Raw genomic sequence first — 25,609 nt, 5'->3', positions numbered from 1 at the left:
GTACAGATGAAATTAGTGAGCCAGAAGCGCAACATCAAGTTTATCTAAGTTGGAATAAACCTTTTTCTGTCTGTACCAATATTCTCCTCTTTCAGGCTGATTTCAAAGCTAAAAATGGCAATTATAATGCAAATGATGCCAAAAAAATAATAATAATGTGACGGGGGCGTATAGCTGCCCCTTTGAATCACAGATAACCCGGCGACTCAGTCCTTGAATCAGTCACATGGGGCCGCTTGCTCTCGAGGCTTCAAACGTCACCGCCTGCATCATCGACGCGCCTCGCTGAAAATCTGCCTGGATTACTCGACACGCTGCGAGGCAACAACACACTGGACACTTCACCTGTGAGTTGTGCACATTGGGATAATTCCCTCTTACCTATCAGGGGAAGCAGGACGTTCTCCATGCTTTTGATGAGCTGACGGTAAATTTGGATGGCCAGATCCCCGAAGAGCTGATGGTACTCTGACAGCTCAAAGTTAGCCAGGCATTGCTCGTTCTGCTTAGCGGTGTTGTGCACCGTAAACGCCTACAGATCAGACAGTTTGCATCAACATACAGGGTCACTTAAGGCACATGTAGGAGTCGTGTTTCAGCCTCCTGATGCTCACCTCGTCTCCACTGTACTGCTTCAGGCAGTGCATTAACCGGCACGTGTTGGCCAGCCAGAAGCAGACCACTTCAAAATCGTTTCCTTTTCTCTGCAGGAACAATTTTGGTACAAATTAATCTAAAAACCAAACCTCGACACTTGCTCTGCGCTGATCGCAGACTGCACCTTGATGACGCCTTTGATGCTGCTGATGGTGGAATTGAGGAGAGTGCTGAGTCTCCTGTCGTCGTTCATGTTGTCTGCATATCGAAGGCACATGAAGATGATGAAGGCAGGCAGCCCCGGAGTGAAGCTGACTGCGACACCACGAGGCTTCAGATCTGTGTAGAAACCCAGCGTTCAGAGATAAAATGTTGATCTGTCATTTTACAGGACAGACAGGCTGTTTAAACACCACAAACCTAAGACCAGGTTCTTCAGCAAACGGCCCGTGTCGCCCTCCTTGAACTCCAACATGCCCTGAAACTCCTTCTCCTTGCGGGTGATGTGCACCGGTCTGACGGGGGTGCTCGTCACGGAGGAGCTACTCATCTGGTGAGTACTCGCTAAATTAAAACACAGAAATGATACGAGCAATGACCACCTTGTATTTTTTAGTACGGTGCTCAAATGTAGCTTGACTGGATTACCTTCTAGATCCTCCACTTTTTTCATGTACAGTTTAAGTTGTTTTTTCAACTTGCGTATTATTTTATCTTGCTTTTCCTGTTGCTCCATTCCTTCCTAAAATCATTCAAGGAAAAACAACTTTAATATATATGGCAAAAACATTATGAACAATTAAAGACCTCTTACTTCCAGCAACAAGGACAACTACTTTGCAAAAAACTAAGAAGGAAGCAAAGACGCACCAGATTCTCAGTGGTGAGCCGCGTTATCTCGTGCTTCAGGCATGCCTCTACTCGGGCATCTTCAGGCAGGAGGAGGCTCTGAGCCAGCAGCTTTTGTTGCTGCTCCTTTTCAGCCCTCAGTTTGTCCATCTCCTCCGCTAGCTTCCTGTACCTCTCGCTGTGAACACGCTCCTGCTCCTGCATTTGGGTCTCCAGAAGCCTGCAGGATGTATGGACAGTGCTCAGGTTCAGACACAGTCAGTTCTAGTGTTTTAATCACACAAAAATGTGTTAAATTCAACTTCCAGTTGTATAAACCACACAATGCACCGTGTCATTATAAGTCAACAAAGCCATACTGGAAAAGTTTGTAAAAAGAACATGAAAAGAGTTGGTATGTGGTTTCACCTATTGGTCTCTTTCAAACCTTCGTATGCAAGCCACAGCTCACCGTCCTCATTCAACGTATGAATATCAGTGGACCTGAAAGAAAGAACAGGATTACACGCATGCATTTCTCTGCCTAGAAGAAGTTAAGCTTCAAATAAGAAACCAGAAAAATGACAAATCAAGTCTCAACAGCTGATTCACTGGAAATATAGACAGAGGATTTGCTTTTAAAGTAACAACAGATGGTTGATGTGGCATAAAAAAAGGAACAGGACACAGATAAGCATATTGTCACAGTGTTTAAAATTCCCCTTGACAATAAAGTTCCCATTAGATGTACAACAGTTTGTCATCTATAGAACAGCATTTCAGTTTCTTCTGTTTTGCTTTGCTGTTGTAAGTCATTAAAAGCAAAACACGGATGCCTCAGACGACATCCCATAAGCCAACAGATCAAAATGTGCCAATTTGTAGTTTTCTGTTAATTTTCTTTCCTTTCTATTTTCCCCAAATGTGTTTACTAATCCCTGCTGATTAGCTCGGTCAGGTAGTACCTCTTGTGAAGTCATTGATGCACAAAAAGCTGAATTAGCAACAAAACATAATAATGATCATTATAACATCACTAAATAGCATCTTTAATCATATTTCTTCAAAAAAATGGTAGTTACCAGCATGTAATTCACAAACATTAAAGAATAAATTTTAAAGTTTCAAGCTTTGAACGGCTTTAAGGTTTTATTTTCATGGAAATATAAAGTTTAACTGATGTAAAAAATGACTGCTGTGCTTATTTATGTTTCCCACAACTTTGGAGACAATGTCTACATAGGTCACACTTCTTAGATTTTCCCTCTGCTGCATTTTGTTTGAAGAGCTTAAAGAGTTAAATACATTTTCAGACCAGCTTGGCAGGTTGCAGCACCAAGCGGTTCTCACCTGTCAGCATCTTGAAATGAGTGGATTTCACCGAGATCCAGCTTCAAGCTTTCTCCAAGCACAGAGTCCTGGAGTTAAGGTTACACACATAGTCTCAATCATTATTTGAATTAGTAGTTCATTTACTGAAGACGTGTTAATTGCATTATAAATACTAAATGCAGGCCATGCGACTTCTCACCCTGTGTTTAAGAGCTTCCTGACGAACCATATGTGAACGGAGGAGCAACACCTCCTCTTTCCGCATCTCCAGCTCCTCGTTGGAGGAGCTGAGTTGTTCCAGCAGGATGTTGTAGGGCAAAGAACCAGGAGCAGGGGGCGCCAAATCGCTTTTCTCACTGGTCAGAGACTTCCGCAGCTCATTGAGGTCCTGCTTCAGTTTCTTGTTCTCCGACTCCAGCTCGTGCCGCTGCAATGAAACAGACTGAACATCAGTCCTTTTTGTTTCTACGCATCTTTTGACGGGTTGCTACTGAAAAGTTGACACTGATTGTTTCCGTTATCCCAATCAAACGAAGTCGCACCTTCAATTTTTCTACGTCCAGTTCACTTCTGCCAACAGTTGTCTGCTTCTCCACCTCCTTAATTGTTTTAGAGAAAGACACATGATTAAAACATCAAATAGTCAAACAGGGAATCTAATACCATAGCTAATTAAAAAAAAAAATACATAAATGCTTAAAGAGAGATTTCATACTTTTGCTTTTTCTTGTTGGGCCTCCTCTTTTTTATCTAGCTGCTGCCATAGGGATCGGTTTTCCTCCTCCAGCTCCTTCACTCTTCTCTGGAGCTTTAGAAGAATGGGCAGGTCCACGTTTCTCTGGGCCTCCTCCTGCTAAAATACTTACACGTTTGATTGATAGATCCTCTCAAACTAAAATACTGTACTTTGAGTATTAGAAACACAGGTAAGGAAAGACAGCATTCAAACAACTGAAGACTACAGCCACAGCTGTAAATTACTGCTTTATTATAATATTTCCCATTTCTTTTCTGAAGCACAAGGGAAATGTTTCCTACTCTATCACGCATAGTTCACATCAAATAATTATAATATTTACATAACTTGACCAGAAGCCTTGTAACCATACTTTACAGTAAAGGTTAAAGGAAGCTTTCATTTCTAGGGTGGTACGTGCACTTCCCTAGTTTATCTGCTCTGGAACGTCTAGTTCCATATTAACATCAGATCTACAAGGAATGACGTCGGAAATAGCTTCTGAGGCAGCTCATCAAGACAGCAAGGCATTTACGGTGGTTTTCAGACTGCATCGAATCACTACTTAACACATAAAAATCAACATCATAATTGGGAAATATTCAAGAGATGTCATTTCGATATTCTAACAAGTTAACCTTAAGATCAGGCCATGCAATACTCTACCTCGAACCAATTATGCATCTAATCTCAGACAGAAGAGGCCACAGTCGGCTTGTTAAGTGTTGAAAATCATGAAGCTCAAAACAGAATCGACAAACATTACAGACTTTACTCCGACCAAACACATTTGTTTGCTGCGGCATGAGAAAGCCTCTTTCCACTAATAAAAAAAACACACCACTGCTCAGACACACAAAAGGGACTCTAAACTATCTGGCATTCAATTTCTAATTTTGAAAGAAAAACCTGACAGGATCGGAGTCATGGGGTTTGTTATTAATTCAACCATTCAATTGAGTTAGCCTCTTTTTACAGATACAGGAGAGCCAATATAAATATCCACAAAACCTAATGAATTAAAACGATGTTGAAGAGAATATTGGGACAAAATGTGTCCTCAGGATTGTGTGAAACTGATCAGTTTAAGTGCATAAAGTCCTTAAAGCACTTTGTTTGACATTTCTGCTGTAAATGACCACTGGAAGAAGCCGGTGAGGATTTCAAACCACTAAAACATTTGGCTCTACAGACAGCAGCACATTTCGTTTAAACAGAGAACCTCCATGCCCATAAAGGCTGAAGTCGAACTCCTATCTGCAGACGGTGAAGATTTTACCTCTGCTTGAACGGAGCAGTCTTCATCATCTGTGGAGCTCAAGATCTGAGAAAACTCAGAGGAGTTGCTGCTGTAGTTGGAGTCTGTCCTCTGGTGGCTGAATTTGCTCGAAATCTTGTTAGAAACAAAAAAGATAATTTATGATAAACTCAATTTATGTCATTAATATACAGTAACATTTACATAGTACTGTGGTCTATTTATATTTCTAAAAAAAAAAAAAAAAAAAAAAAAAAAAAAAAAAAAAAAAGATTTACCAAATCAAATTTAGAGTCATGCTTGAAAATTTAGTAAATAATTTCTCTAAATGAAGAAATCTCAAATCATGGCAAGTGAAAACTGCTCCTGACTGCTAGTATCACTGTGGATTCTTCATTCCCTATCACTAAATGAAACCAGAGAAAAAAGTGGGGTGAATTTTGAACTGAATACATCTTAACTTGGCTAAAGGAGGACTCACACATCTAAAGTCCAGACTCAAATCAGACTGAGAATCTGTCGCTGTTCGGACGCTCTTAATCCAATCTGACTTTGCTTTAGATGTTTGCAAAGCATAAAAAAAACAAAAAAACTTTCATTCTCTAGATCAGGGGTCTTCAACAGGGGGTCCGCGACCCCTAGGGGGTCCGCGGAGGTACTGCATGGGGGTCGCGAAAGTTTTGGTTGATTAGACATTTTTTTATACCCCCCCCCTCTGCAATTTTTTTCCACTAATTGAAATGTCTTTAAATACACATTAACATGAATTCAACACACTGTAGTGAACAGATAAATGGAGGCAGAAGATGTCTTTCAGTCATCAATGCACACATTCAGCGACACACAGGAGCTCTTTCAAGCTGGGCACCGTTTCATTCACAACACCTTTATGTTAATAGTTCAGTATTGTATGCAATATAACAGGTATGTTTATGCATGCCAGTGGCACCAACAAGCATCACTTATTTTCCTTTTCACATTTATGTTTTAAAAATGTCCATTTAAATAGCTTTTATGCATGATTACATGCAATTGACAGACATTGTTGATCTTGGCAGGTATCAGTTTATTGTGTTATGTTATGTTTATAAATGGCAGTGGCATGGCCACCCTACTCACTGTGCCTCGCACATGTTTAAAATAAAAACATGAATATAAGAACCTGTGTATTATTTGAGTATCTTAGTATTGAATGCACAATAACAAGGTACATTTACACATGGCACTATAGGACCAGTTTGATATAACACAATTTTATACAATATATATAATTAGGGGGTCCCCGCTCCATCTCGCCATCAGTTTGGGGGTCGTTGGCCTGGAAAACGTTGAAGACACATGCTCTAGATGTTCAAACTTGTTGGAGAGGTACCGTATTTTTCGGACCATGAGGCGCACTGGATTATAAGGCGCGCTAAATATTCTTCCTAAGTGTGTAATATCACCCCCCCTTCACATCCACAGCTCTCTATCCGTCTCGGTCAGGAGAACAGAGTAGTTGGACTGCACTGCCCTGTTTCTAAAATAATACCAAAATAAAGTTAACTTTTATATTGAATTAACTTACTATGTTGTTAGCGCGTACTCCGGGCACAGGCTACCTAAATGCTCCCACATACTCAGGCGTACTGTGCGCATACTGTGAGCTTGGTGGACTCCACGCCGACTCTCTACAGATGTTTTACCCTTCATAGTCGAGCGTACTGTGTATGCCTACATGTCTTGTGGCAAATTCCTATAATTCCAAAGTCGTACTTACACACATTAACAGATTTTGTTTTGTTTTTTGCATAGTACCACAAAAATCAGTCTGTAAGCACAACGGTAATCATTTATAAGGCACACCATTACTTTTTGAGAAAATTTAAGGATTTTAAGTGTGCCTTATAGCCCGAAAAATACGGTACCCTAAAGACAGCTGCAATTGTAGCAAAACGTGGTTCTACAAAGACTTGAACTGGGGTTGAAGGGATAAAACAAATGCCCACCACACTTTTCAGATTAGTACTTGTAAATCTTGTTATTTGTGAATGTACAATGTTGCCACTTCACAATTCTGCACCGTGTGGCATTGATCTAGCGCATAAAATGCATTTAAAAAAGCATTGAACATTTGTGGGTGCAACGAGAACAGATTCAAGGAACATGGATAGATTTTCAAGGCTCTCCATTTGTGTTCTTTCACGCTGTCAAATGACTGAGTTATGAAAGACATTCTTCCTTACTATGCTGACGCTCATCTCCTCCTTCAGGTCCTTGTGCCGTTCCTCCAGCTGCAGATGTTCACTCAGTAGACTTTGGTAGCGAGAGCGCTCGTCTGTCAAGTCCTTCTCCAGCTGTTTGGTGTTCTCCAAGGTACTTTTTATTTCTGAGTAAAACCAGTTTTTTTGTTTTGTTTTTTTTTTTTACTTAATTTTTAACATTACCTTTGGTCTGCAAAGATTCGATAAGTCCGGTACCTGTCAACTGCTGAGCCTGTATGGAGAATTCCTCGTTCAGTTCTTCTAGGTTGTTATTTAACAAGCTGTTCTTCATATTCAGTTCATGGATGGTCTGGAAAAAGGATATAAATTAGTATATCTGAGCTTCAAGAGATAAAAAAAATAACCAAGACATACACAGCGATCACAAGCTACAAGTTGGAGGCTAAAAGAGACAATTGTGTTATTAATGTTTGTAATAAAAACAATAAACAAAAGATATGGTTAGTCTTCAAACATTCTTTGTAGGCACATTCAATTTCATATCAAAAACAGAAATTTTACTCACTAGGTCAAAGAAAGGTAAAAAAAATATTCAAACCGTGACATTTGCAAAAAAAAAAAGAAAATCAAAGTAGATTGTGTGCTTAAAAAGAAGGTTGTAGAAATTAGTCTGAATCTATCTGAATGCGACTGAAGGTGATTTCTCGTCATCATTAGCAGGTTTGCTAAAAGACCCAGTTAGTTAATCCTGTCTATAGTTAAAACCTACCTGTTGCGTCTGTTCTTTAAAGGTCTTTGTCTGCACCTCCAGGTCTTCCTTCTCCCTGCGGGTATTATCCAGCTCCTCCTGGAGGAAGGAGAGCCGCTCCAGCAGCGAGGGCACCGTCTCTGCGTTGGCTCTGGCCTCCTGCTCGGACCTGCGCAGGTCTTCTAGCTCCCTGCACTGTTTCTCCCTCTCAGCGGCGTGGGTCTTCTCCAGAACACCCAGCCTCTCTGTGAGCTCTCTGTTTTCCTTATGCTGCCGGGGGGGAAGACACAAACACATGATTTGCATGTGACAACACCAATGACCCAGTGTTTTTATTAGAGGCATTCTTTCCGCTGATTACAGAATTGTAGAGAGAAAAACTAATTTTTGTTTCTAATGGTGCACAACATGGTTGCTAGACTTTTTTAATTTGCTGCTTTTCCAGAACCACATTTCCACAGTTGTCATTTCTGTCATTGTGTATTTAAGTATAAATATTTGTTCTGTGATCAAGATTTAAATACTCAATCTGGGAGAGCCACAGGTTTTAAGGTGGGGGGAAGGGAGGTGAGGAGAGTGATGAACAGATTGAAGGTGGGATGGGAGGAAACTTGGAAAATTTGATTCCTGACACCAACGAATTGCACAGGAGTCCAAATTGGCCACTTGTTCTTCATACTTTTGGTCTACATTAAAAAAATAAAATAAAAGGATTTTATCCATTTATGTATTAAGTATAAATCAAAGTTATGGACTCTTTTTACATTTTTCCACATAAATGAAGTTAATTAAATCCATTTGTTGAGTTAAAATAAAGTGAGCAGATGGGTAGGTGGAAAACCTAAAATCAGAAAAATTGTCCAATTTCACAACCAGGAGGTCAGGCCTTAAAGCTAACAGGAAATCGCTGTCGAACAACAAATCCTGATAGGTGCATCTGCTCTGCATACCCCTACTAAACTCACCTGCTCGTTTATCTTGTGCTGCAACTGCATGATCTTATTCTCCATGCCCACGTTGAGCTTTTTGAAGTGCTCCACTGAGCGCGCCTCCATTTTCAGCGCCTTTAGTTCTTTCCTGGCCCTCATGCGGCGCACACAGCTCTGCAGCAGGACGACGGCCTCCATGGCGCGTCTGAAACGCTGCTTGGCCAACCAGCCTCTCACCATCTTCTGAATGACCACGGCCTTGTGCTCATACAGCAACTGTGGAAACAGACACATGCACAAAAATGCCAAGTAAAAACAAAGATACTTTCCAAAACATGCCTCTACTAATGCTGAGGTCTGTGTGTGACGGGTCATGTGTATGGATGACATGTTAAACTATCAGGATGCAGATATCATAAAATAAACACTGCTGCAAACTATTACCTGCTACAGTAAAATGGCAGATTAGTGTGGACAAGAGGGTTAAACTTCAATCAATCTGAAATAAAAATTTTCTTAACCGTTTATATTTTTATAGTACATTACATATCAATGATTCTTCTCCATTTTGTATGTTCTTTAGTTTTGTTATCATAGATATTGTAAATGTAATTGCTTAGTCATAATGAAACCTATAGATTTGCTGATTAGCATTCTTGTGTTTAAATCCCAGCTTTCATTTTAGATTCAAAACACAAGAAGGGTTTTGTATACCCTCATTAAAAGATAGGTACAAGTTTTCCTGCTTTCTTGGTGGAAATTTTTTTGTACAGCTAGAACAGGATAGTGGTCACTATTTTTCTTTTATATATATATATATATATATATATATATATATATATATATATATATATATATATATATATATATATATATATATATATATATATATATATATATATTTATATTTATCGGTCAGATAAATAAATAAATCGGTCAGAGAACCACCAATCCCCCCCCAGGACACATTTTGGATACCCTACTTTGGCATAAAAAGTATGTAATGATAAAATGCGTTTATAGATATTGCTATTATTATTATTATTACTGTGAATGCAGTAGGCATTCACAGTTCTTGAGATCCTGTTTCTCTTTATTACTGTGAATGCAGTAGGCATTCACAGTTCTTGAGATCCTGTTTCTCTTTATTACTGTGAATGCAGTAGGCATTCACAGTTCTTGAGATCCTGTTTCTCTTTATTCTTTATTACTGTGAATGCAGTAGGCATTCACAGTTATTGAGATCCTCTTTCGCCTTTTTACTGTTTAAAGTTTGATTCGCTTCTCCTCCTACAGTTTTTCTCCGATTTCAACCATTCAACTTTTAAACTATTCAGCTTCTTCTAGAATCGATGGCTATATCTTTTTGTACTTTTAACTTTTCAACTTTTTAAAATATTCAGCTTTTTCTGCAAATTTTCAGCTTTTTTTTCTCCCATAGGAAATTAATGTAATTCACTAAAATTCCGCTAATTTCAGCTACTTTTTGACAGGTTACTGCTTCAGCCTACTTTCAGCTAGAAACGCCATTCAACTTTTAAAATGTAGTGATATCTTTCAGCTATTATGGTCTATTTCAGCTTTTTCATATCTTTTACCATTTTCATATAGTACCTCCTTAAAATAATTTTGGCTTTTCAAGAAATTCAGCAAATAACATGCGTTGCTATGGTCGTCAAGGAGGCAGTTATAGAGTGCGCACTCTAGAAATTCAACAAATTCTTCTTCTCCGAACAACTTCTTCTCACTCGCTCAATTTTCAACCTATCCACATAAGTTATACATCAAAACGTAGGAATTTTAGTCTGGAATCAGGAAATGTAACCCTCATTGGTGTAGCATTTATAGATTTTTCGCAAATCACCTCAGAGCGACACAAACCCGAAACCTCCCCCATTCATTTCCTATGGAGCGGTTTTGAAAAATGACGTCTGAAAATCCAAAACATCACACGTTTTCACATCGTCGCTACTCCTAAACCGTTTGATGTACAGGCATGAGACTTTCACATATGAATGTCCCAACCCTTCTGGCACTCACAAAAAAGGAATTTTGTGGATAACTGTTACGGTTTTTCCGCAGGAACAATTTGTTCGGGAGTAGCGAATGTGCAAAATCCTGAAAATGCTTTAGAGCTGCATTGTTCCACATGATCCACTTTTTTACATCGTCGCTGTGCCTACACCGATTTTTGTACAAACATAAAAATGAGCAACATAGTCCTCAAAAGCCTGCTGATACTCACAGTGAAATAATTGTTTTGATATCTCTTATACTTTTTCAGCTAGAGCGATTTGTTCGGGACTGTTTTTAGAGGATTTTGCAAATTCCTTAAAAAAACCCTTTAGATCATAATTTTTTACGCCTTTATTAAACTTTTTCCAGCAAAAACCGATAGCTTTTCTTCTTCCCCTATCCGTTACGAACTACACGCAGAAAAAATTACGTCTCTACCATTTAGGGATCAGGAGATATGAAGCGTTGTTCGGGGCAAAGTTCTCCCATTATAATCCAATGGGACTTATTGTGAGCAGAGTCTCTGCACTTCGGGAGACTGGCCGCTGCAGCTGTGTCAGTGAGTTTCCATGACGACGGAACTCTGAGGGCCAGAGGGAGAGGATCAATTGAGATACAATGGCAACTTTCGACGCTCACCGCAGTTGCTGTGATTACTGTAGGAATCTGAAATTCGCACAGTCACTTCCTCTTGACATTTTAAAATTTTCAAGTGACTTTCAGGTATGTGTCATTTTTCTATCCCATTTTGGATTTCACATGCTTTCCTATTGGGCCTTTGCTTCCAACAGGACCTGGCATGATGCCCAGACACGACCCAATTGGCCAATACAGCACCACCCACCTGTGGGAAATGGCGCTACTGACCATTTTGGTCAAATATTGAGTTCTGGGCCCAGATGTGGTGAGGCTGAGTTGCTAAAGGAGGCCAATCTGACCCATGAACTTTGGTGACGTTTGGCGACATTAAGTATTGGCACCCTTATTTGAGGCACTTCCCAGTACAGGATTTGGACCAAACTGACAGAGTACAATCACCCGGTGATACTGAACGCAACCATGTTAGCGGCTAACAGTTAGCATGTTGCTAATTGGAAGTAGCTCTAGGAAGCTCGGACAAACTTCTGCTTTACAGAGTCTGTCCCTCCTTTATACAGAATGCTCCACAATAAGTTTGGGCCTCATCACGTAAAGCATCTCCAAGTTAGGAGGTGTCAAACATCCAATGCTTTTCAATGGGGGCGAAACCCCTTATACTCTCTAAAAATGCAGGCCCACATATGGCAACAGTATATTCAAGTTTGAAATTCTACTTCTGCTTTGTTAAACGATTCAGTGTTTAGAATGAGTTAGGAAATGTTTGGTGCCTTTCCCTCAGTTTTTTCTTCTTCTAATCATTCAGCTATTGTTCTTTCATGTTCAAATTCTTCAACTCTTTCAAATTCTTCAACTTTTTCAACTTCTTCAACTTTTTCAACTTCTTCAATGCTTTTCAGCTATTTTTTCTCTTCTTCAAAGATCTTCTGCATCTTTTGCTTAATCATTCAGCTATCTGCATTCACAGTGCATTTTCGCAGGAAATGCAAATTTTTCTAGTTCTTTATTCTTCTTCTTCTTCGTAGTGTTTATTCTTCCTAATGCGTTTTTACTGTTTAAAGTTTGATTTGCTTCTCCTCCTACAATTTTTCTCCGATTTCAACCATTCAACTTTTAAACTATTCAGCTTCTTCTGGAATGGATGGCTATGTCTTTTTGTACTTTTAACTCTTCAACTTTTTAAAATATTCAGCTTTTTCTGCAAATTTTCAGCTTTTTTTCTCCCATAGGAAATTAATGTAATTCACTAAAATTCCGCTCATTTCAGCTGCTTTTTGACAGCTTACTGCTTCAGCCTACTTTCAGCTAGAAACGCCATTCAACTTTTAAAATGTAGTGATATCTTTCAGCTATTATGGTCTATTTCAGCTTTTTCATATCTTTTACCATTTTCATATAGTACCTCCTTAAAATAATTTTGGCTTTTCAAGAAATTCAGCAAATAACATGCGTTGCTATGGTTGTCAAGGAGGCAGTTATAGAGTGCGCACTCTAGAAATTCAGCAAATTCTTCTTCTCCGAACAACTTCTTGTCACTCGCTCAATTTTCAACCTATCCACATGAATTATACATCAAAACGTAGGAATTTTTGTCTGGATTCAGGAAATGTAACCCTCATTGGTGTAGCATTTATAGATTTTTCGCAAATCACCTCGGAGCGACACAAACCCAAAACCTCCCCCATTCATTTCCTATGGAGCGGTTTTGAAAAATGACGTCTGAAAATCCAAAACATCACACGTTTTTACATCGTCGCTACTCCTAAACCGTTTGATGTACAGGCATGAGACTTTCACATATGAATGTCCCAACCCTTCTGGCACTCACAAAAAAGGAATTTTGTGGATAACTGTTACGGTTTTTCCGCAGGAACAATTTGTTCGGGAGTAGCGGATGTACAAAATCCTGAAAATGCTTTAGAGCTGCATTTTTCCACATGATCCACTTTTTTACATCGTTGCTGTGCCTACGCCGATTTTTGTACAAACATAAAAATGAGCAACATAGTCCTCAAAAGCCTGCTGATACTCACAGTGAAAGATTTAATTTGATATCTGTTATACTTTTTCAGCTAGAGCGATTTGTTCGGGACCATTTTTAGAGGATTTTGGAAATTTCTTAAAAATTTCCTTTAGATCATAATTTTTTACGCCTTTATTAAACTTTTTCCAGCAAAAAACGATAGCTTTTCTTCTTCCCCTATCCGTTACGAACTAAACGCAAAAAAAATTACGTCTCTACCATTTAGGGATCAGGAGATATGGAGCGTTGTGCGAGGCAAAGTTCTCCATTATAACCCAATGGGACTTATTGTGAACAAAGTGTCTGCACTTGAGTAGACTGGCCGCTGCAGCTGTGTGAGTGAGTTTCCATGACGACGGAACTCTGAGGGCCAGAGGGAGAACCTCCATTGGAATACAATGGCAACTTTCGACGCCCGCTGCAGCGGCTGTGATTAATGTAGGACTCTGAAATTCGCACAGTCACTTCCTCTTAACATTTTAAAATTTTCATGTGACTTTCAGCCATGTGTCACTTTTCTGTCCCATTTTGGATTTTACATGCTTTCCTATTGGGTCTTTGCTTCCAGCAGGACCTGGCATGATGCCCAGACACGACCCAATTGGCCAATACAGCACCACCCATCTGTGGGAAATGGCACTACACATCATTTTGGTCAAATGTTGAGTTCTGGGCCCAGATGTGGTGAGGCTGAGTTGCTAAAGGAGGCCAATCTGACCCATGAACTTTGGTGACGTTTGGCGACATTAAGTATTGGCACCCCTATTTGAGGCACTTCCCAGTACAGGATTTGGACCAAACTGACAGAGTACAATCACCCGGTGATCCTGAGCACAACCATGTTAGCGGCTAATGGTTAGCATGTTGCTAATTGGAAGTAGCTCTAGGAAGCTCTGACAAACTTCTGCTTTACAGAGTCTGTACTTCCTTTATACAGAATGCTCCACAATAAGTTTGGGCCTCGTCACGTAAAGCATCTCCAAGTTAGGAGGTGTCAAACATCCAATGCTTTTCAATGGGGGCGAAACTCCTTATACTCTCTAGAAATGCAGGCCCACATATGGCTACAGTATATTCAAGTTTGAAATTCTACTTATGCTTTGTTAAACGATTCAGTGTTTAGAATGAGTTAGAAAATGTTTGGTGCCTTTCCCTCAGTTTTTTCTTCTTCTAATAATTCAGCTATTGTTCTTTCATGTTCAAATTCTTCAACTCTTTCAACTTCTTCAACTTTTTCAACTTCTTCAATGCTTTTCAGCTATTTTTTCTCTTCTTCAAAGATCTTCTGCATCTTTTGCTTAATCATTCAGCTATCTGCATTCACAGTGCATTTTCGCAGGAAATGCAAATTTTTCTAGTTATTATTATTATTATTATTATTATTATTATTATTATTATTATTATTATTATTATTATTATTATTATTATTATTATCATCATCATCATCATCATCATCATCATCTGATCATTACACATAAATGTTATGCAGTGTGCATCTGTGTATCCCAGTCATGGGTGGCTAAGTATTCAATGATAAATATATAAGATAAGAATTCCTTTATTGTCCTGCAATGGGGAAATGCAGGTGTGACAGAGACAAACATTTACACACGTATTAGCAATGAAAAAAAAGGGAAGAAAAACATTTAACAAACCAGTCTAATCTAAAGTTAGCTCTAAAGAAACCAACAGTAGAAGACAAAAGTAAGTACCAGAGTAAATATTGCACAGTGGAAAATATTTGACAGTGGGGAAAAAACTCCAGCCTATTTATAAAACACAGAATAATAGAATATGCAATATGCACAATAGAAATAGGTTAAACAATAATTGAAATGTTGTTTTCTTAAAGTGTATTCTTACCACAAAATGATAGTGCAACAAGATTTTAGTGTAAAAGCAAAATATCTTCAACCTGATAAATATTGACTTTACCTTAAAGTACTGCTTCCTAGCCATGTGACCCCTCCAAACACGCTGAATAGTGACAGCTGCAGAGCGCTGCTGCAGGAAGTATCGCTTTTTAGACCACATTCGCACGTTGCGCTGGATAACAATAGCTGCTCTGGTCTGCCGCAGAAACTTAACATAACTAAAAGGGAGAGCCAAAAAAGACAGATTAAAAAATATCCTTCTGATATGTACACTGCTTCTAAAGCTGTTGTTTACAGTCTGCACCCACCTGCGTGCTTGGTGGGCCCGTACATGCTTCTGGATGACAATGGCGGATTCCCTCATCCTCAGATACTTTCTGCGAGCGAGCCAGCAGCGGATGGTCTTCTGGATGCCGACACAAGCTGAACGCAGTTTGTCAGAGCGCAGCTTCTCCAAGTAAGCCACCTGGCCAGCCCTGAAGAAGATCTTGTTTTTGCCAAACTGGTACTTCTGTTGGTCCTAAAAAGAAAAACACAATATACAGTCAGATGTGACACTTAAAATTACACATCATTTAATTTAAAACACACCTCGATAAGCTTTTCTAGGAGATTTCTGCAGGTTTGTTTTCTATCAGGCAGCACATCCTTCTGCTTCATGAGGACCCGATAACGACCAAAGAATTCCTGATAGGTCCATCTGAGGCGTGAATCATAAACCACGCAGGAGAAGAACCAGAGTTCCAACAGGTTTATTATAAAAATGAACCCGTGTGCACAGATCAGTACCAAGCGCTGCGGCTGATACGCTACCTGGATGGGAATCCTGCTGCAGAGATGCGGATCGTTTCCAGGACGCCACACGCTCGAAGCTGCTGCACAGCCCTCACCGGGTCCAAACTTCAGTTTAAAAGAAAAAACACGATTGAATGCATTTTATGTGCACCTTGGGATAATTAAAGGAAGCCGAGAAGCAGTTAATCCTCACGTGAATGGGGCTTTAAGGTCGTTTGGTTTGATGCAGCGCACATAATGAGGTGTTGTAGCGTTTAGAGTGTCCATTAGCAAATTTAGAGACTGTCGAAACTGAATGAAAAGACAAAGATGAATTCTTCTTGAGGAGAAAATAAAATATGATACGCATTTAAAGAAATTTTAAATTTGAATATCTATCCTTTTAAAAACTGCATAAACATGTAAATTGAAAACTTAACATTGTCCTCCTTAAATGGTCCTACCTGCAGTCCAACCGTCTTCTTAGTGTCCCTTTGTGCCTTCCCAGCTCTCCCAGTAATACTAGCAAACTTGTTAGCAGACACTTTTGTTTTTTCTTCATCCTCAAACAGTTTCAGCAGCAAATCAAACTGAAAAAAAAAATAATGATCTGGGTTTAATTGATAAAGAAAACTAAAAACAGTCCCTAAACAGCAGATGGCAGTGTTTCTGGTTTTAACCTCAGATGTGGGAGTATTTCCTCCAATAGTTCTGCCTAAACAATTCCAGGGTGTGTGCCCACAAAACTTGCAACACATAAATTACTCAACGCTCATTTGCTCTCAGCTACCAGGATGTCAAAGCATGAACCAACACTGGCATCCAAAAACAATGGGTTCGTAATACATGCCCACAGGGTAGACTAGTATGAGGCTGAATAAGAGAAAGCCACATGGTTTCACCTTGCTCTTTTTCAGCACATTAATCTGTTCCTCGTTGACTGTGTCCTTATTTTTCTCCAGGAATCCAAAACACTGGTACTCCACCTAAGCACAGAGGAACAGAAAGGCATCTTTGAGTGAGAAAGCAGAGAAATCAAATGAAACACTGGAAAGGTGCAACCATGGAAAAAGTAAAAAAATAAATAAAATAAAAAGAAGTTAAATAAAACTGAAAATGCTCCTTTCATAACTAAAAGTCAATATGGACGTGGTGCAATAAATCTTATTATGTCTAAGTGTGAAGCATATTTTAGTGTACATTAAGTACATCTTAAGCCTTCCGCTCCCTTTGTGAGGCCAAAAAGCAACATTACCTCACTCTGAACACGCCGACCTTTTGACGAAACGTGGTGGCTTCAGCATAATTAGGCTATCCTGATTATTTATGGCATTTATTTCAATAACAATCCAACTAAAAGGTAAAAATTATTTTGAGACCATTGTGTTTTTTTCTCGCATTAGTTCGCTAACTGGGACATCACATCACAGCAGTCAGAGCCCCACAGACGCTAATACTGCTTTAAATACAAATCAAGCTACAATAAAAAACAAAATAAATCAACAAAAAAATAACTTACTTACTTATTATTAAGTCGGCTACTTCAGGACACCTGTTGACTATGTCCTTATTAAAGTATTGCAATTTCATTCCAAAGCACCATCGAATAACTGCATTTAATAATTTGTTTAAATGTGGATAATTTATTTATTCATCTATTCAGTCACTGCCGTTATTGCACTAGGGTGGTCTTGATACTAAAATTTCAAACTCAATGCCCATACAAAGAAAAACACTTGATGCTTAAAATTTTTTCTGTGGCAAATTTTTTAGAAGGCACAAGGTTATAACTGGTTAAGAGCAAAAAATACAAATAAAAAAAATCGAATGAATTACAGCATGAAAAATAACAGTAATGTTCTTAATTAGGGCAAAACCAAAAAGTAGTGGAGAATTCAGCCCTGTTTAGAAAAATATATAATCTAAGTTTAACTTCCTTGTTTACCACAACAGTAGACAACATTACACTTAGTATAAGAGTTAATATCTTATGAAAGTATAACCCCCTGATTCAGTCATGCAATTATTTTATTTTATTATAAATGCTTATCTTTATTGGGAAACTGTCTGCTTCCATTTGCCTGTACATTTGCTGATTGCTGATACAATTAAATTTTATTACCTAGACACAAGTGATTTTAAACAAACAAAAAAGAACCAGGTCTTTCAAAAACAGACCTGGTTCTGGTGCATGCAAAACACATTTTACAGTGTAAACAAGGATCCAGTCAACACAAATGCATTCAGGAGGAGCCCTGTACTATTTCTATGATTCTGGTAATTTTAATGAATGTCGTCTTTACTGGTCAACTAAAGCAGCAGGCTAGGTCGCTCAGGGTTCCCACTTTTTCTGCTTTTATTGTCTGCTTCCATCTGGCTCCACCGTAACCTGTGGTATTATTAGCCACATGAGCCTCCAATGCCTTTACAACTAAAGGGAGAAGTAATGGAGAGGGAGCACTGGTCTGCTGAGCCGTCACTTGATAAATATTTTTCCTGCGTTGATTTGTATCGCAGCAGAACGGAGCATTGCAGAGTTTTGAACTCTGATTTCAAAGGGGTAACTTGGACGGTGTTCATAAAGGTAACATTTAAACAGCATGGGCTTTTGTCATCCGGGAGGTTTACTTCACTGCTGTTGCAGGTACAGGAGCTTTACTTCACCGCTGTTGCAGGTACAGGAGCTTTACTGACCTTTTTACATTGCTCTCACACATCGATGTCATAGCGATATTTTGTAAGCACTGTTCAACACTTATTTTTTTCTAGTCCACATAGGCTTTTCTGCCCAACATTACAATTTAGAGTTTAAACATCATTGTTGAGATCAGCAGCTGTAGCCAGATTTGGTGTCTTCCATATTTTAGCGCTGCGGTTGGAAGAAGAGTGACGATTTGGGCAAATGACAATGTGTCAGTTTAAAATGATTTAGACCAAAAATTTGTATCTTTGAAAAAATAAATGTTTGCATTGATTATAGTGAGATATTGTTTATTTGTGTGTTAGAGTGGCATAGTCAAACTCCAGACCTATATTGAAACTAAGAATCTGCAGCAAGAGTTAAAAAAAAAAAAAAAAATTCACAGACACTTTCCCATTAACCTAGAGCAGGGGTCTGCAACCTTTAAAATCCAAAGAGCCATTGTTCCCCTTAGTCCAGCTAAATAAAACTGGAGCCGCAAACATTACATGACCTTTTGGGGAAAAAAATACATAACCTTTGATAAAATAATGATCTAAATGAACTATGAAAGGTGTTGTCATTCCTAAAGAACCACTGTTTTATTTCCATTTTTGAGTTTTAAAATAAATATAAACATGATACTTTTGCTAAAATAGAATAGCTACATTTTCATCTATGCAATGTTGATATTTGTGGAAAATAATGTGTTTATATATAAAAAATTCACAACTATGCACTAGTTTGTGTTGACCAATCAAATAAATCTCTATAGGTCACACTGAGTTTTGTGATTTCAATGTGGGGGGAAAAAAAATTGTTAAAAATACTTTTCAAGGGACTGTAGAAAGGTGGTAGATTTTCGACTGGAGCACTCATCAAATTATCAAAACATTCACCTATGAGTAACTTAATTTTTTCCAGCAGGAAAAGGATGACATGAGCAAGTCCAAACATAACATTAAAAGGCTCTTTGTGGGCTTCTGTAACCACTGAACGGCAGTGCGGCTTCACCGTGTACCACAAGAGTTCAGTTTTACCTTGTCAGCAAAGTGGTGGATGATGAAAGCTTTGTTTGATAACCTGGGTTTATCAAAGTAAGCATTCTGCCTCAAGTGGGTGTTGTACAGCTTCTGAGCCCATGTGTCGTCAGAGCCTTTGGGCATCTGTGGAAAGAGGAAGAGCTGACACATCAGTTAGTCATGGCATTAGTCATAACCTCCAAACTAAGTGTGGTGGAGAGCCCAGAGAGCGGTGGACACATTTCCAGCGGTGCGTTTAAAAAAAAATTAAAACACAACAACAATAGTGCCATTTTACTTTGCACTCCTCATCCAGGAGGTCCAGGATGCCAAGCTTGGCCTCAATGAGATTAATGCAAGGCTGGTTGTCATAGAAGTCTATCAACGTCCAGGGGATCTGCTCCTTCATGTATTCCTCTTGTTCCAGCTTGAAGACATGCTGGAGAGAGAGAAAAATGAGAGAGGAGTCCTCTGCTTGGACAAAAACATGCACGTTTAGCAGACTAACAGATTCAATACCAGGTTGAACTGCTGCTGAAGCTTTTCATTGGCATAGTTGATGCAAAACTGCTCAAAGCTGTTGACATCAAATGTTTCAAACCTGAGAAGAGAGACATGTTGAACTCAATTGTAGAGCAGTAACAGAGACTACGGAGGGGCTGTAAAGGGAGACATACCCGTAGATGTCAAGCACACCAATAAATGAGCGCTGTTTGACTGTAGATGTGAGGGCATTGTTAATACTGCTCACGATCCAGCTGAAGAGTTTGGCGTAAATATGTTTGGCCAGTGCATCCCTGCCATGGACCGCGTTCACTTTGGAAACAGACTTCACAAACGTTTCTGTGGTCGTCTGGAGTTTCCTGTGACATAACCAGTGGGCCATTTCTTCGCAAGGTACCCCCATGAGCTCACAGAAAACCAGCAGGTGGGCATTATCTGGCTGGGAAGACAGAAGAAACAGCCCTACGTAGTCTAAAAGCATTCCTAAGATGAAGAATCGACTCTATAAAAACAGTTGTAAATATTCTGTCACTGGATCTGAGGGTGATCAGCGTTTACCAGGATGCTGCATCTGTCTGCTGACTGATCTTTCACGTCCACGTTGCTAAGATGGAGAATAGCTGACAGAATCTGGTAAATCCCCACTTGATCGCTGTCACCAATTCCTAAAACATGAGCGAAACAGTAAAAACTAAGTACTGGTCAACAACTGTGTCAAGTAATCTAAAGATCCAATAATTTACCTCTTTCTAGCTAAAGGTATAAGCAATTATGCAGTATATATATATATATATATATATATATATATATATATATATATATATATATATAAATATAAATCCTGACCTAACAGTGAGAATGCCCTCCTGGTCTTGCTCATCTCTTTAGCATCGTCGACTCCATCTATGACCGGACTCTGACCCTGGTTGGTGTAGTTGAAGTCATCGGCACAACCTTTAAAACAACAAGCAATAGCATTTTATCATCGTTTGCCACTCGCTACGACCGTAACTAAATCATTTGCAAAAGAAAAAATGCTAAAAGAAACGCTGATATTTTAAATGGCCACACCTAATTTGAAAGCCTTAAACTCTGGTAGATGTGAAGAGGCACACATCTGGTAAAATATGTGGTAGTTTCTTTCTTCATGAGCCTAAAAGAAATGCAAATTGTTATACCGCGTTATGTAATGTTATACCTACAAACTTTAGTATTTTCTGTAAGGAGTTTATGTGATAGACCAACACAAAGACACATATTTGTGGAGTCTGATCAGTTTGTGATCTCTGTTTGTATTCACACCCCCATTTATTCTGGTATCACTAAATACAATCCAGTGCAACCAATCTCCTATATAGCACATAAAGTCCAGCGGTTTGTAGTTTAATCTCAGTATAAATACAGATGTTCTCTAAGAGAACATCTCTAGTGAACTCAGAGGTTCACTAGAGAACATCGGTGACCAATCAGCATCATGAAGACCAAGGAACACAGCAGGTAAGAAGTTGTAGAGAAGGTTAAAGCAAGGTTAGGTTAGAAAACAATTAACCAAACTTTAAAAAAAAAAAAAAACTTGCACTTTACAGTTCAAGCCATGATTTAGATAATGAAAAGAGTACTGAACAACAGCAACCCTAACAAGACATAACCATCCACCTAAACTGACAGGTCAGGCAAAGGGCCATTAATCAAAGAAGAGGATCATTCTCTGAAAATAAATACCACCCTTTTTTCACATGTCCCAAAAAGAAAAAAAAAAGAAAACAATAAATATATTCTGTTCCACTTCGCATTTATGTGAAACTTTATGTTGCTCCATCACATAAATTCACATCAAGATACACTGAAGTTCTAATGTATTGGTAGAGAGGCATGGAAGCTTCTTTTTTTTTTTTTTTTTCAAGGCACTGATGATTTACCTGAAACACAACTCTAGACTTTTCTAGCAAGTAGGTTCTCATGTTAGCCCCGGTTATACAGAGATCGTCGTCAAACCCGATCTCAATGTACTTCCCGAAGCGACTGCTGTTGTCGTTCCTTGTCGTCTTGGCATTCCCAAAGGCCTGAAGAAAGAAGCAGATTGTTCGTCACAGCATAACCCTAAAAAGTGTGTTAGATTTTCCTAGCGTGGCAAAATTGACCTCCATGATTGGACTAGATGCAAGGACTCTCTCCTCCACATTGGTCTCCCCTGACGAGCTGCTGACTGTGGCAAAGTAACGCATGGCGTATTTAGCCGAAACCGTTTTGCCAGCGCCAGATTCACCGCTGACTATGATGGATTGATTTCTTTGATCTCTGTAGATAAAAACAAACAAACAAAAAAAATACAAGAATATTCATTAAGGAAATGTGAGCTTTAAGAAATTAAAAACTAATAAAAAAAGAACTATATAATACCAGCTCTAAAATGTAAAATAAAAGCACCAAAACCTGGCCATTTGTTTGTAAGCTTCCTCAGCTACTGCGAAGATATGGGGGTCCATGTCGCCCATGTTTTGCCCACTGTAGGCATTGATGATGTCGGCTTCATAGATGGGGAGGCTCTCATAGGGATTGATGGCAACCAGGACAATTCCTAGAGTGGACAGAAAGAAACATTCAGCACATAATTGTGAAGAGAAAAAAGTTAAATGATATCCAATTCTAAGTTTTTAGTCTTGAATTAAGAGTTTGCTGAACGTTCATTGGCTCCAAGTCTTTAGAGCTATGTCTCAAATGTCTCTTTTTCTTCGCTACAGAATCTCCATTGAATTCAGGATTGTACTTTGACAGAGCCATTGCTTAACATAAACATGATCTGATCTGTGCCGGTCTATTGTAGCTCTGGCTGTATGCAAAACAGGTTTGATGTCAGGCTGGAAGCAGAAGAGGCTCCAGTCTTGCGATCTCAACACAGCTTTCTTTCAACGTTACCCTGTCTTTAACTCGTTCCATCATCATCATCTGGGCAGCTTCATCATCCCTGCTGAAGAAGAGTATCCCCGTAACATGATGCTGCCTCCGCCACATCACATTGTAGGGGTTATATTATGTTAACAGTGTTTTGCATGTGGGGCAAAAGTTTGTTGTTGTTTTTTAGTTTCATCTGATCAGAGCAACCTCTGCCACATTCGTTGTGTTGCCAACATGACTTCTGGCAAACTGCAAATGTAACTGTGTGCCTTTCTTCTCGACGCCCTCCTGTAATGGCCGGTTTTCTAGAGTGCGCAATTATCAGTTGTCGGGTTGACAAATTCTCCCACATGAACTGTGGATCTCTTCAGTTTCTTCACGGTCACTGTGCGCCTTTCCGATTTAAGCTCCACTTGCCCGGCCTCTCACCTAGTTGGGTGGCCCCCTTGCCTTGGTGGTGGCTCTGCGGTCGTCTCATACTCTCGCCATTTTTAAGACAGACTGAAGAGTGCTGAGTGGGATCTTCAGAGCTTTGGACCTAATACCAATTAACATTTTAATTCCACTTCTCAATTACACACTACTTTGTGTCTGCCAATCAGCTAAAAATCCCCCCATAAAAATCTACTCACAGTTGTAATGTGACAAAATGTGGAAAAGTTGAAGAGATCTAAGCACCGCTGCAAGGCGCCGCATCCTAACCACTCTTGTCTTCCACGCTAAACAGTTTAATAATTTCTTCCTTGAGTAGGAGCATTTGAAACCCTGTTTGAAATGAGCTGACAAACCCTATGAATTGCTATTAAAACAAATCTGTCTTACATCTCTGCACACTGTCATGTAAGGGCCAAGTAACTGGAGCAAAGGTCTGCTCTGAGTTGGCCAGAGTGGACGCAACCTCTTTTAAAACCCACAAGTTAATATTTTGTTTACCTGCGCGCATGATTTCCATCAGCATCACGTACTGGTGTTTCTGATAAGGCAATGATATTTTTTTTAAGCTTCTGGCATTTAAAAAAAAAAAAAGCACAAAATACTGAATGTGCCTCGTCCTTAAAGTAAGGGTATTTAAAAAGTCTGCGCCCCCTGTTATCAGTAATGTGTTAGTGTTAGGGGGGTGCTTTAAAAAGTGAGCCTGCATTATAATAATCAGCTTAATGTAGTGCAGATTATGTCAGCACATGGAGTGAGTAAGACTCCAAAGTCTACGCTGACAGTGATAGCGCGAGTCAAAGCAGATGAAGCTCATTACCACAGTAGGTGTAAATCAGCTTGGAGTCGATAAAGCGCACTTTAAGGTTGTGTAGCACCGCTGGCTCATGGAGGTAGCTGAGGGCTGTGAGGTCATTCTCTCCCACCAGGATGTTGGGGTTTCTGAGTGGGGGCAGGTTCTTAGTTTTGGGGTCAATTTTGTGCTCCACAACCTAAACAAACACAAGAGGAGGGGGGAAAAAAAAGGGATTTTAGAATAATTACAATCAGATGACAGCGACTCTCGTACAAGGCACAAATGCAGACACTGTGCAAGCAGAGAGGAAATTCTCTGTGCTTGGCCTGTTCATGTTCACTCAAGATAATGTTTGACCTTATTTCCATACCTGGTGTGCGTGCCCAAACTCGACACAATACCTTCAGGTAGCAGCGGTGCTGGAGGAAAACTTTTTCACGGTTTGAGGCAGTTCACTTATTTTTTTAAACCAGCGCACACACTTAGAAGTATTCAGAGCGGTAAATGGGAACACAGGCCTGACAATGCGCACAAATCATCACTGCTGCTGTCACGAAGAATCCATCACGCCGTCTGAATTTACCGGCGGCCTCTGGTTGGTTTGCCAGCGTTTGTGCAAAGAAATGTGTGCTTGGCGCTTTGGGAACACGGCAAAGCAATTTCCATCTCAGAAGTTTTCAGGGTGTGTCTCTGTGTGTGTGGTTTTTCTGCCTGTCTCACCGTGCCATCCTCCAGCTGCAGGGACAGAGCCAAGTCCCCGGGAGTGTAATCTCTGAGGAGCTCTGCAGACTTCCACACTTCTGCTGCATCTGGGACCCAAACCTGGGCATTCTGGATTTAAGGGGGAGGGGGAAGAGAAATAAGTAGAAGAGAGTCAGAGCAGCCCAACCTTTGCTCTTACAGTAGCACAGCTGGCTGGAAAACCTTCATCATCACCAGCAGCAGCCAGAGGTAACTGGCAGCAGACATGCGCAGAACGTGGATGGACCGTGAAGTCTATGTGGCAGAGTTACAGGAAATTGCTTATTCTGAACGCTAAGAACATATTCGGCAAGCCTAGCACTTAAAATTTGCTATTTAACTTTTTATTCTTTTTTTTTTACCCCCTGACGAACTGACAAAGCTAGGTAGAGAGAAACCGTTTAGTGCCTTGTTATCAGACGCTGCCTACCTTGGAGTAAAGTTCAGAAGCTGCCATGTCTTTAAAGTTGCTTATATCGTCTCCGGAGACATTTCCTGCCAGCTGGAAAAGGGCTTAAAACATTTTTACCAACTCCTACATACAGAAACGGTGAAGTCTTCAGGTCTCCTCCTACACTCCACTCCACTCCGCTCCACTCTACCGACTTCAGCTCCTGCCGCTA

At 39.7% G+C, this 25,609-nt stretch overlaps 1 protein-coding gene across 2 annotated transcripts in view; it reads right to left on the bottom strand.

Moving 5' to 3' along the window:
• Nucleotides 1–25,609, bottom strand: part of LOC105938483 (unconventional myosin-Va) — a 29,692-nt gene extending 4,083 nt beyond the window's left edge. The window contains exons 1-36 of one of the 2 annotated variants that reach the window (XM_036148581.1): nt 25,417–25,609; nt 24,966–25,076; nt 24,270–24,441; nt 22,556–22,700; nt 22,264–22,420; nt 22,042–22,185; nt 21,194–21,275; nt 20,969–21,076; nt 20,681–20,787; nt 20,296–20,561; nt 20,138–20,219; nt 19,917–20,057; nt 19,637–19,762; nt 16,819–16,902; nt 16,381–16,506; nt 16,131–16,228; nt 15,956–16,042; nt 15,734–15,842; nt 15,451–15,662; nt 15,204–15,360; nt 8,669–8,908; nt 7,725–7,973; nt 7,211–7,304; nt 6,977–7,119; nt 4,773–4,886; nt 3,473–3,607; nt 3,300–3,356; nt 2,957–3,184; nt 2,776–2,843; nt 1,855–1,929; nt 1,468–1,666; nt 1,246–1,339; nt 1,018–1,161; nt 782–936; nt 615–704; nt 382–532 (exon numbers count right to left, since the gene is read on the bottom strand). In XM_036148581.1, coding sequence (XP_036004474.1) covers nt 382–532; nt 615–704; nt 782–936; nt 1,018–1,161; nt 1,246–1,339; nt 1,468–1,666; nt 1,855–1,929; nt 2,776–2,843; nt 2,957–3,184; nt 3,300–3,356; nt 3,473–3,607; nt 4,773–4,886; nt 6,977–7,119; nt 7,211–7,304; nt 7,725–7,973; nt 8,669–8,908; nt 15,204–15,360; nt 15,451–15,662; nt 15,734–15,842; nt 15,956–16,042; nt 16,131–16,228; nt 16,381–16,506; nt 16,819–16,902; nt 19,637–19,762; nt 19,917–20,057; nt 20,138–20,219; nt 20,296–20,561; nt 20,681–20,787; nt 20,969–21,076; nt 21,194–21,275; nt 22,042–22,185; nt 22,264–22,420; nt 22,556–22,700; nt 24,270–24,441; nt 24,966–25,076; nt 25,417–25,443 — 4,777 coding nt within the window. In that variant the 5' untranslated portion in view covers nt 25,444–25,609. Of the gene's footprint in view, nt 1–381; nt 533–614; nt 705–781; nt 937–1,017; nt 1,162–1,245; nt 1,340–1,467; nt 1,667–1,854; nt 1,930–2,775; nt 2,844–2,956; nt 3,185–3,299; nt 3,357–3,472; nt 3,611–4,772; nt 4,887–6,976; nt 7,120–7,210; nt 7,305–7,724; nt 7,974–8,668; nt 8,909–15,203; nt 15,361–15,450; nt 15,663–15,733; nt 15,843–15,955; nt 16,043–16,130; nt 16,229–16,380; nt 16,507–16,818; nt 16,903–19,636; nt 19,763–19,916; nt 20,058–20,137; nt 20,220–20,295; nt 20,562–20,680; nt 20,788–20,968; nt 21,077–21,193; nt 21,276–22,041; nt 22,186–22,263; nt 22,421–22,555; nt 22,701–24,269; nt 24,442–24,965; nt 25,077–25,416 lie in introns of both variants that reach the window. The other variant, XM_036148577.1, reaches the window with a different exon arrangement.

This window comes from Fundulus heteroclitus, chromosome 2 (assembly GCF_011125445.2).
Source record: "Fundulus heteroclitus isolate FHET01 chromosome 2, MU-UCD_Fhet_4.1, whole genome shotgun sequence".
NCBI lineage: Eukaryota > Metazoa > Chordata > Actinopteri > Cyprinodontiformes > Fundulidae > Fundulus > Fundulus heteroclitus.
Note: the sequence above shows the minus strand (reverse complement) of the source record. Positions and strands in the feature narration are given on the sequence as shown.